Here is a 12,610-nt window from a genome sequence, read left to right on the forward strand (position 1 = left end):
GTTCGAAACATGGAAGCTAAACATCACATACAATATAATATCAATGTATGTCAGCATATTCTTTATTTTCCCTGCCGTAAAACACAAAACGTTCTTTAAGAGAACTGATCCCATATCTGTTTAATCTAAAGAGTCTGTATATGTTATTATCAATAAGTGAAAAAACATTTTAAAATCTTCTTCAAATGTATATTTTTTTTTAATTTAACTGAAAAAAACGTTGCATTCAATTGCTTTAATAATGTATCAATTACTCTACGCCCTTCTGCATTATTCATCATTTGAAAACCCATATCAGATTTTTGGATAACTAGTGTAGTTTTTATAAAACATCTTTGAATAATTACTTTACTTTATTTTAGAAGCACATGTATGTGCATCTTTTATTTTAAAAAATGACTGAAACCAGAAATCTACTTTCGTGTTTGTGGGTAGATGGATCTCGATTCTCACTGATGTTGTCCAGTGTAAACTCTTTTGTAATATTTTAGCTAATGTTTTATTATACTATATTTGCTTCTTTAATTGCTTCAAATATTAAAAAATGTGTGGAAAAATAATGCATGCTGTTAAAATCTTTGTTAGTGTTAAAGATGAAATCATTTTTAAGATTAAATCAGCTTTTGTTAATTCTAATTTGTCCTGTTCATGTTTATTACTTGAGCCAACCTGTGTCCTTATCCGCCCAGAATGTATTTGTGAACGTGTCCCACCTTATTCTAAGTTTAATCATTGTTCGTTGTCGGATGCAGGGCAGATGAGGCTCGATAAATGAGCAACCGATCTAAGAGAGAGAACTCTAAAATCAAATAATTACTGCCTTGCAGATTGTTGTTCAATGAAAGCAAATCCAGAAAAATAGCAGACTGAAGTCGGAGTCGACGGGCCCAACGGCACATATTTAAATGCGCTGATCAAAATACTCTACAATTGTACAACTTATAACGATGAATAAAGAACAGAATATGTTTCAAGTTATTTTGAAAAAAAAAATTGGTTGAGATTGGTTTTAAGATTTTAAAAAAAAATTACATGAACAATGACAAACCACAAACAGTCGGGTGTCTGTCTTAATAAACAACAAAGACCAGTTATGTTTAAAAAGTATTATTTGATCTAAGATATTTTAGTTTTAACTAACTGGAGAATATTTTTTAAAATAACGAAAAATGGCGTTCTTTTTCAGGCTGATGAGTTTTAAAAAGAGTGCTGTTTTTGCTTACCACTTATATAGTTTACACAAGCATTGATTTGAAATAAGACTAGCACTCATTAAATTATACTCAACCCTAGCCACTCTACCTTCAAACTTAGCAGAATAATTAACCACGCTCAAAACCACCAGTTCTTTTTTAAATATATATATATATATATATATAAACTCAGCACTTCCATAAATTCATTATGCAAAAGTGTTGTTATATTTATAACATATATTTGTTGAACATAACGTTTTGGATGAACTCAAATATTCTAATTGTGAGAGGAAAACATTTTGCACACAATAAAGCATTTCACAGGTTGATAACTCTCAATGATACCAAAGATTGAATAATAAGCTTGTAAGTTGTATACTTTACATCATATATGCTAGATACTGTGACTATGTGAAAATGATGACAATAGACTACAGATCTAGCAAGGGGGGGGGGCGGCTTGATCATTATGATCATGATACCAACATTGACACATATATACGAGCAGATTCCATGAATATCCTAATGAATCGACATTGACATTTTCTATTACAAAGACATATTGAACATATTTTTATTGGGCATAAGTAATATATTTTACAAATGTATTATATTGAAATTAACTGTTATTAAGAACAGTTCTGCTGCATCTATACAACCGATGTTGCTTGATTGAATCCATGTAATGATGAAGTATCGTAGATGTGTATCGAGCATTGATCAACATTACTGTCATGTATAGAAGTATCCACCTGTTCGTAGGTATTCGTTATTTCTTCGTAATCGATTACATCAATATACGTCTCCCTATTAACTCCTTCTGTACTCGTCTCTGTTGAAGAATCGACTATATCTTCGTACGGGTTTTCAGCGCTGTCGTGGACATCAATTACATCAATGTAAGAGTTGCTGCTCTCTGTAGTGGACTTGTCGCTAGGGGGCGCTGGTGTGTTTACTGTATTACAGCTACTTCCTGTTGCCAAAGATGTAAACAGTAATTTGATTACCTAAGTAAAGTTAACAGAACAATCCCATGTTATTAATATAGTAAATGGAATGAATACAACTTAACTAATATAATTATATTATTGCAAATCAAAACCATGATCAAGTAAAGTTCTCCTTATATCCGCAGATAAAATAGATTACAACATTTTCTGTGACCTTGACATATCCAGGATGTTGTGGTCAGTAATATGACCAGCCACCTTTACATTTCCTAGCTTGAGTCAGGTACTCACTAGGGTTGGTCAGAATTAGGTACGTCATACAGACTTGAACAATGAATCCTATCTTTCTGGTTAGTAATCATACGCCCTACCGTCAGACCATACCGCCACATACAAATAATATAAGCTCATTTGTTAATATTTTTCTAATGATATGCATTTATCTACAACAAAGTAAAACAAATATTTTATTTGATAAGTAGTGTATATAAATGTGTACAAAACGCTATACACATAATAATATGTGTTTTGTTCAACACCTGTATGATACATAACTATTGATAAGGGTACATACCTTTCCGTTTTATTAAAAGAGTGATTAAAATTATCCCAATTAACAAAACTCCTCCGGTGCTCGCAGAACCTATCTGCAGGTATAGGTCTATTGGTATTAAACTGCTCACTGTCGAAAATAGCATGTAAATATATATAAAATACAAATATACATTTTTATAAATATATAGCCTATATATATATATATATATATATATATATATATATATATATACAGAGAGAGAAAGAGAGAGAGAGAGAGAGAGAGAGATTTATTCACAATACAACGTTTACGTACTCGGTTTTTCTGATGAGCATGTAGGGATACCACTAATCAATTCTGAAATATAAAATAATTGTACTGAAATTAACATCTTTCAATGTGGTTAACATAAGAAATATAATTTAAAAATTGCTGCACTTACTATTAGCGTCTAATTCAAATGATTTCATAATGTATAGCATTTCTTTAAAAATGTTTTCAATTGTTATTTCCAATAATGTCATGTTTATAGTTTTGGAGCAGGAATTATCACTACAGCAATAGGTAAACGTAGTCTAGTCCTTAGCGTTACTTTTAGTTTCATGTTCCATTGTTGTTCTTTTCGTGGCTGATTTACGTCATAAACAGCGACACTTACATATTTAAATAATTTTATGTATAATTACAGATTAAATCTATTCACACGAACATAGTACATGAGTTGAGATTTTATTTACCGATTAAAATAAATAAATGTCTTTTTCCAATCGTGTGGTTAAATTAACCCTAAAATGACAGTAGCAGCACAAGCGGCGCTAGATATAGCAATTCCTGAGGTGCATAGGAGAAAAAGTGCAGGATAATGGAAACAAATGATTAAAAAAAGAAAAATGTGCAGACCTAATAAATTCTAAAACATGGTTGATGAAAGCTAAGCAAAGACTTCTGGCTTACATTAAAGAGAGCCGCCAACTATCGAGTCCCTTGTAAATGGGTATTTGCAGCAGTGACAACACAGTTTTAACGAACAAACTACCATTCTTTTCAAATTTATTCTAGGCTACAAATTCACATATAGGTGTACAGTGATATAATGTTCTTATGTAGATTGTGTTTTAAAAACATAAATATATAATTATTAAATTACAAACTTACTACAAACAGCAATACTTTCATTGTTTTCAATTTTAATTGAATAATTTTGCGGTTTAATGTTGTTCAAGACACGAATTTGTAGATACCCTGATGATCCACCCGAACAGTTGCATCTTGAATTAGATGAACTACAGCTTTGATTTGTTATCAATACTATACAAATCTGTGGATAACGAAAAAAGAATTGCTAAAACAAATAAACGACAATATATGAATCAACACTATTTATTCCTCTATTAGACTTGTTAAATGTTGTTGAAACCAATACATTTATAATCAATCAAATGTTAAATATTTGAAAAAAGAATAAAACAAAATGTAGAGATCGCCATACAGGTTATCAGGAAATTGTAGTTTTTTTTTAACATATCAATGTTGTCATATATTAATTATCAACATGCTTTCATAGATTGAGCATTAAAAAATAAGTGAAATGCTTACGTTGCCTCCGCGTATAGTAGCACCTTCACAGTTATCCTTATCGTAAACTGAAAATATAACTGTGCTCATTGTAGGAAGATTTGTTGTGTTTACACTAGCGACTATAGCAGTGTTGTCTACACACAATTCTGATTCCACCACACCAGCATTAGCACACATACACGCTGAAATTAACAACCCATTTAATTAATTTATATTTAAGCATATAAATAAATAGGCTTACAAACAAGTTTTATTTAATTCTTTTTGGGAGTATTACTTACGATATGATATTATTAGCAGAAAAGAAACAAAACATTTCATACTGAGCAAAACTACAATGATGATGTGGATGTCTAAGTGATAAGATTTGAAAGAACAAAGTCATGTTATACTTCCGTGTATTGAGACTGCGATAGTTTCAACCAAATCATGACTTTCATCTTAGGTTGTCTGATAGGTTATTTCCTTTAGTTGCATCAGTCTGTCCTACTTTAGTCGTTGTGGTGTCACTTTATGACATTTGAGATGTATATGGTGATGTTAATTTCGGTCATACTTTTGACTTTGTGATGTCACACTATGACATCTGACAATTCTTAGGTGTGATCAACTTCGGTCGAACCGATGAAAGGAAGACTTGAAACGGACATCAATTATTCTGTTTCGGTCAACACAAAGATGAGCGATTATTGTTTCTTTGATTTTTCCTTGCTATTCTTTATTCCATTTTTTATACAACCCATATAACAAATGTCTTAAGCTTGCTATAACAGATAGCGTTTAACTGTTTTCTGCAAAGCTAGAAATTGATTTAAGAAATGTATGACGATACTTGTACACTTTAAATACCCATTTGAATATATAATTAAAATATAAAAAACACATGCTTTCAATCTTTTATCAACTAATAGCTAATAAGGTGTTCTGAATTTCTTGTTCAATAAAATAAATGTTTTAGCTATTAAATAATTATAAACAACCATAACCATCGAGACTATATGACACCCTATATAAATCGAATGAAATAAAATCATAGGTTTACAACATATAAATGAGCTTGTGATTTAAGTTGTCATACTTCAAGATCTAATTTACGCAACAGCATACACTTCTGTAATATTTCATAACCTCTTCTCTTAATCTGTTTGTTAGTCCATACTGTTAGAGCCTAGGCTCAATAAAAGCACAGTCCATTTTGTAATCACACATAATAAAAGACAGGGATTGTATGTTTACCTGGGTATCGATACTATTTTAAATACAAATACATGTCCATGTCTGTTTTTGGTATTCGTTCAATGAGACAGCGATGTAATGTTTACTTGGGTATCGATTCTACTTATTACAACTCAAAACTGAAGATAACCTAGAGGCTTACAAATAAGGGACTATAAATCCCAGTTAGACTCGAAATACGTATCATGTTGTCACATAATATTTTACCACAAGACTTCATTACTTGATTTCATTTCAATTTTAAGCTAAGTCGCCATGATACAATAATCGGGAATTCACAATGTGATATTTTCTCCATAACAAAGGTTGTTAAAGGTTGTGTACTGATAAATGGTAAAATATTTACTTTATTTGAAGATTTATTGTGTACCTTTTAATATTAGTAGTACAATTAGACAAAAAAAGTTTATGAAAATCGTACTTCGTTAAAATTCGAATGTGATTTGAGTTTTACGTACTATTAATGATATTTATATTTCCTATTTTCTTTGCTAAATATAAATCGAGATCAAATAATGTATTCTATTAAATTAAGGTTTTATATGAAGTATTTACGTGAAGAAATATAGATAATTAGATGAGATACTATATTTTGATATAACGATTGGTAGGATTGTGAATAATATATCAATGTAATGATATGACAGCTAAATTTAGCGTTGATTTTTTCCCGTAAGGGTCCACCGAACACAGCCAACACAGTCGTCACAGGTAGACTTGTTATTCTAGGCTAAAGAACATACCACACACTTTATTTTAGACTAGAATATCATGTGTTATCCATTCATGAAATACGCGTTCAAATCTTCCCTACTTTGACTAGATTTATATTGAGTTGGAAAGTATGATAACCTATGGTAATGTTTTAGAGTCTTGACGTTTTATTTTTTCTGACTCGCCGTTTACTTATCTATACATGCATAAAATCATCGATGTGTGTTAAGCGACTATTTTTTTAATCTATAGCTAGCTAAGTATGTAAAAATAGAGAAGCAATACATAGATGGCATGCGTTTTCTAGGAAATAAAACATAATCGATTTGTTGTCAATTTTAAGGTATGTTCTATTTCACTATTAAATTGTAATAACACATTTAAAAACTAGATGGCTGTTCAACATATTGCTTTAAAACAGCTTCGTATTATCATGAAAGAATCGTAACAGTTTAGTGGACATAACAAAAATGATCAATAAAAAACATACTAGTCTGATTCGTGCTATTGATAATTGGAAATAAATGATTTAAAAAGAAACAATTGTAATTGTAGAATGCTAATAAAATAAACAAATGTGTTTATGTTTGTCAATGGTATCAATTTTTTTTTAAACTGTTATTCAAATCTTACAATACGGTAAATAATTCATAAAAATAATATCCTACTTCATCAGCTGTTCTCCAGAAATGGGGAAAATGAAACATGTGTGGTGGCTAGCAACAGCGATACTGTTCGTTGATGCGCAGATTGCAATGCAAGGTGAGCGAGTTTATCCATTTTTTGGGATGCTAATTCACATCCACGTTTAGCATTAAATGTACAACATTAAACGTTTTCTTCTATCTGACTGGCATTTTAACATCTTCTTATGTTCATCACCTATACTAGGCCTATGTGAAACATTTTTTTTCTGCTTTTTAATTTAATTTGTAAATGTATCTTTTTTAATTGTTTTATTTTAAGTAAGTCATTGTATCTATTTTACCTTGCAGTGATTATAAAATAACCCTCGGAATAATTCTCCGCGTACCGCTATGTTTTTATGGTACAGTGGGTCAATCAATATCTGTTTTATTGATTTGTATTAAAGTATCGATTTTCTCCAACGCGTTATTGGTTTAAGTATATTTTTGGCCCAGTCTGTGTTATAAATAATATAAGGCTTACTGTATCAGAGGGAATTTTTATTTTTTACAAAAGTATGTCGCCCCCCCCCCCCGAACCAAATGGAATGTATGTAGAAAATAAAAATTGTTAACAGTGTCCACCCCCCCCCCCCCCCCCGAACCAAATGGAATGTATGTAGAAAATAAAAATTGTTAACAGTGTCCACCCCCCTTACCAAAATTTTAGTTCCCCCCCCCCCCCCGAAAATTTCAAGTGCCCCCGGAGAGAAAAGTTTAAAGTTTGGAAGAAACACTGTTCCTGTCCCCCAGAGCCCCCCCCCCTCCCGTACAACCCCCGCGCTGCCTGAAAGAAACAATGATTGTAATAGACTGTATTTACTTATTTTTCATAATGCGGACGATTTTTGTTTCCTCTCTCTATAGCTTATCGCGAATGTGAAGAATTGAAGGATTGCAGGCTGACACATAACATATCAGGAGATATAGATTGGGACACGACTTACACGTGGAGAATCAACATCACCGATGTTAGCTCATGTTTTGCACGTGAATGCCATACGTATACCTATTTTATAAATTTTACAAAAGCTTATACAATGAAATATGATAAGCAAACGTCCTTTATTGTGGAGCTACCAAGCGTCAGAAGGGAGAAACTTGAATTTTATGGAAATCATTGGACTTTAACTGACAAAAAATCAAATGTACTTTTTGAAACATATTTGCTAATAAAAGGTAAAGCTCTTTGCCGAGGTTAAATCGGTTTTTTTAGTATAGTGGGATCACTCTTTATCAGTGGCGTAGCGAGGTCGGGTGTCACCCGGTGCGGCACTTAATGGTGTCACCCCCCAAGAGGCATATAGACCCTTCCCAAGGACAAACTTTCAAGTTTTCGATTTGCACCCCCCCCCCCCCCTCAAACTTTCGATTTGCACCCCCCCCCCCCCCCCCTCAAGTTTTTCTCTATATATTTTGCTATTTTTTGCCTTGGTGTCACCCCCCTAAATGGTGTCACCCGGTGCGGTCCGCACCCCCCGCCCCCCCCCTCGCTACGCCCCTGCTCTTTATCATCAAGCACTTGTCTTGTCAGCATAATTCTAAATTATTGAAAACTATTTTATGTTTAAAGAAATAAATATTTTAAAGATAAGTTATTATTAATTTTTTAAAACTCTATTACTTTTTTTTATTTTAAACTGTATGAGCAAACATTTAAAGCGTATATGATATATGCATAGGACGGCGTGGCCTAGCAGTAAAGAGCAAGACTGCTAACACCAGAGTCTCGATTTTGAATCCGGGTTCAAGTCAGTAGAATGTCCCTGTGTCCACCCAGCTCTGGTGGGCACCTAACTCACGTTAGGGAAAGTAAAGGCGGCTGGGCGTAGTGCTGACCATGCTATCTCATTATATGCCGAAGTCTCTGAAGCAGATAAACTCTACTTCATCTGTCCCATATGTCTTGGGCACGAACCGGAAAATGATAGAGGATATATACATAAATAATATAAATATTTCTGAAACATTTTAAAAATCCTTTCTAATAAATAGTTTGGCAAAATTATTGCCCATGTTCAAATATAATGCTGACCGCCTATGTAGTCTAAATTACAAAAAGAGTAGAAATAATAATAACAAATATTATTACATACTGTTAATTGATGTAATGAGTATTTTTTATAATTGTTATTGAAAAAACCAAACAGCGATTGGGCGATAGATCTAGAATACAAAACAGAAATGTATCATCGTTGTAATCTTTTCCCGGCAATGCCAGTGACAAATGGGGCCGTCAGAAACTTATTTTCATTTCTTCATTATTTGGCAATTTTGTTGGCAGTTCCCGAAGGCAATCCGATACTTGCACTTTGCGTTCTTATCTTCCTTGGTCTTTCCTATTCCTTTTCCCATATATTCTCGAACTGTCTTAAGCGCAATGAGTCTCGGCAGCTAATGTGTTTTCTACCACCCTTTTTAATAGTGAATCCAAAGCAACTAAATTGTACATACAACACAAATACTGAAGGACTCTCCATTGACTGTATTGGTTCAAGATCGTATCCAGAAAGCCGATGTAATTTCTCATTAATTTATAATGGAGTAAGTAGAAAATAATGCTGCTAAATGGTGTTGTTTTTTTTTTATTATTTTACGTTACTAAATGGAGATTTGAACAATTAAGATATTCAAGAATGAATACTGACTTTTCGTCTAAAAAGTGTTCACTAGATCATATCTTAACAAAAACTAAATATAAGGACATCGTTGATTTGTTTCAATTAACTTAATCATTTTGATTTACCTAAAGAACGTGATTTACGTGAATAAGGGAGATTGTACGTTTCTAATTTTTTTTAAAGTATTATTTAATTTCCCACATAATAAATTTCCAGAGCAAAGCCGATGATCTTGTTTCTGTCCAATACAACCACACAAAGGTTAGTCTAAATCCTGAGTACTATATCACAGAGTGTACTGCAACAATGCCCATTTCTAATATCAGAACAGGGCTTTACGAATTTTATGTTGTAATATCCCCAAACACGACAACTCTACAATGTGATGACTGTGGAAAAACAGCAGTAAAGGTCAATATAGGTAATTATTAACTTACAATCTTTTAAATTCTGTATTACAATTTTTCTTTTTTAAATGTATGTTATTGTCTTGATTAATCATTTGTAGTGCAAAGTAAATTTAATAAATTCAAAAAGTGTTAACCCATTTGAATGTTTTAAATTAATTTTTTTTAAAGAAAAACCAGACATTGTACTTGGCAATTGTTCTATGAGAGTACTAGAAGGAACGAGGGTAGACTGTCCGTGTAGTAGGGTTGACAAAAGCGACATAGCAACACGAATAGTCTGGTACCAGGAGAGAATGTTGTTACAACAAGACACTGATACGTCAGTTCTGACATCAAAAGTCACATCTAATGCTCAAAGTAACGCCTGCTTTTCTTTTATGGTTTTAAAATACCTTTATCGATTAAAGTTAACTTAGTTATTATTTGTAATAAACTACTTTAAATAATAACTATATGTGACCTGCACATTGGGTTTTGTCCTTTAGTACTTTTGCGCAAATTAAATTTGTAATTATTACAATTTTTTTTTACTTGATATACATTGTTGAGAAATGTTAAAAATAAAATAATTTTGGATACAACTTTAACAAAACTACTGTAATATAATCATGTATCTTTTGAAAAATATATTCAAACATATACTTTAGTTTCCAACATTACCTAAATTGTTTGTTTACGATACCGAAGCTATCAGAGGTGCAAAAATAAACGCTAACACTAGTGACTGTCTGTATATCTGCACCTTTTTAAATAGCTCAGTCATAACACTCATATGTTTAAATTATTTCAAATAGCTTACACGTGTAGTGCTGTGAATGCATTTGGCTGGAGAATCAACAAGACGTACAAACCAGATATTATATGTATGTCATTTTTAAAATGTGCTTTTCTTAAATATACCCAAATGATTATACTTATAACTTATGAATAATATGTGATGTGTGCTATCAATTAAAACAGAGCACGTTCTATATCAATGATGTTCAAATATCAAATTCATCATGTTTTTAGTCATTTTAGTTCTGTTTGACCTACTCTCAATATATTGTCTTCTGACAAGTTATTGCACTTTGAAGATTTATCTCCTAAAATGATTATTTTACGTAACGTATACGGCATGTAAATATCAGTGATTGTTTTTAATTTAAATAATTATGATACCTCAGACCAAAGTTACCTAGAAAATCCAGGATGCCCCAATGACCGCCCACATCTATGTTTACCACACCGAATCTGCTACGGCAATGACGAGTTCTGTGTTGAAGGAAAAGTCGAGTCATGTTTTCCGATTGATGTAGAGAAGAGTGAACTCAGCAGCTGGTGTGAGACAAAAGGACAGTTTAACGAGTCGCTCATGAGGAGCAGGGCATGCCATGGGGCATGTGCTGCACGTTTCGGCTCAGAAATTATCAAACGTAAGTAACAATCTTGTTCTTGAATGTTTGTTCAATTGTCTTATAAAACTTTAAAACACGCACACAAATAGATTTAAAAAAAAAAAAAAAAAAAAAACCCTAGAAATATTTAAAACATTTTCTAATGTGTCACATGGTTAATAATGTACAACAAATATAATTTTAAACTCTAGCAATGCAATTCAATGTTGTTTTTTTTCAACATTAAATTTAATTACAGGAGATCCTGTGATTTTAAACATCAATGACTTGTATGCAAGCGTATACATCCTTTCAAGTGTTTTTTCGAGTAAGTTAACAATGTTTTATTTAAAAATAGATTAGCACATATTATTCCATAATTGATTTTTAAATGTATTCTAAACAATATAAAATGGTTTATATAAATCAACGATCATACGGTATATTTTATATAAATAACCAAGATCTATTATTTTTTGTTTCAGTAGTTGTGTTGGGACTTATAGCGTGGATACTGCGCAAACGATTAAAGAGATTTGGGTAATTATTTTGTTAAATTACAATATTTTTCTACATAAGTAAAATAACTCCATGTTTTATATTGTGTAATGCCAGACTTTGTTTACAACCATCAATCACAAAAATATTACATCCATAAACACATTAATTATTAACCGTTTTCACTGGTATAAAGTTAATGCAGTCTATATAAATTAAAAGCCTAGTTTTAGTCATGAAAGCACGGACCAAATTTATTTACCAACTTCAATTGTATAAAATTATAATAATATTGAATAAGCTTTTTTAAATAATCATTTTTGAATAAAGAGATATTTTTAAGAAGTTAAAAGATACTGTGAGAAATTAGTTTTCACCGATTTGTACTGTTATAAAGCCAATATGAATCACGTTGTCGCTATTGCGGTTAGCAACATTTAATTTATAATGTAATTAAAACATATTTACTTTAATTGTATTACAGATATAAACTTTACAGCATCGTGTGGAAAAACTGTAAGTAATAGTTAAAAGCATTAGAAATTACTTTCACCAAAAATGTAAGAAAATAATTGTGAATTCAATTAGTTCACTAACTAGCTTCATTTACTAAGTTTGGTAAATATAAATTATGTATATGCTAATAAAATATTACTTCCTCTAATTCATTTAGAGGTCATAAATTCGTTTTTTTTGGCAACGGGATCATTAAGCTCTAACCAATAATGAAATCATCACTTTGCTCTGCCTATTTATATGTCTATATCTATCTTTATATATACATTCTATACTTTCTCTTCTCTCTTCCTC

The 12,610-nt window shown here is 31.6% G+C and overlaps 2 protein-coding genes across 2 annotated transcripts in view; one reads left to right on the top strand and one right to left on the bottom strand.

The window, feature by feature from the left end:
* Positions 1–1,846: 1,846 nt before the first annotated feature.
* Positions 1,847–4,872, bottom strand: LOC131939940 (uncharacterized). The gene is made up of 6 exons (XM_059298470.1): positions 4,541–4,872; positions 4,278–4,441; positions 3,837–3,999; positions 2,997–3,038; positions 2,721–2,828; positions 1,847–2,169 (listed from the first exon to the last, which is right to left on the bottom strand). Exons 1-6 carry the CDS (start codon positions 4,578–4,580, stop codon positions 1,847–1,849), a joined length of 840 nt encoding a protein of 279 aa, XP_059154453.1. The 5' UTR covers positions 4,581–4,872.
* Positions 4,873–7,775: 2,903 nt separating this feature from the next.
* The window catches only part of LOC131939941 (uncharacterized), an 8,186-nt gene continuing 3,351 nt past the window's right edge, over positions 7,776–12,610 (top strand). Inside the window, exons 1-9 of the mRNA XM_059298471.1 lie at positions 7,776–8,074; positions 9,321–9,439; positions 9,733–9,937; positions 10,095–10,283; positions 10,721–10,789; positions 11,093–11,341; positions 11,562–11,630; positions 11,788–11,842; positions 12,285–12,316. Of these exons, the coding sequence (XP_059154454.1) occupies positions 7,936–8,074; positions 9,321–9,439; positions 9,733–9,937; positions 10,095–10,283; positions 10,721–10,789; positions 11,093–11,341; positions 11,562–11,630; positions 11,788–11,842; positions 12,285–12,316 (1,126 nt within the window). The 5' untranslated portion in view covers positions 7,776–7,935. The remainder of the gene's footprint in view (positions 8,075–9,320; positions 9,440–9,732; positions 9,938–10,094; positions 10,284–10,720; positions 10,790–11,092; positions 11,342–11,561; positions 11,631–11,787; positions 11,843–12,284; positions 12,317–12,610) is intronic.

Source organism: Physella acuta, unplaced genomic scaffold, assembly GCF_028476545.2.
Source record: "Physella acuta isolate Inbredline_101_S28 unplaced genomic scaffold, ASM2847654v3 ptg000303l, whole genome shotgun sequence".
Classification (NCBI taxonomy): Eukaryota; Metazoa; Mollusca; class Gastropoda; family Physidae; genus Physella; species Physella acuta.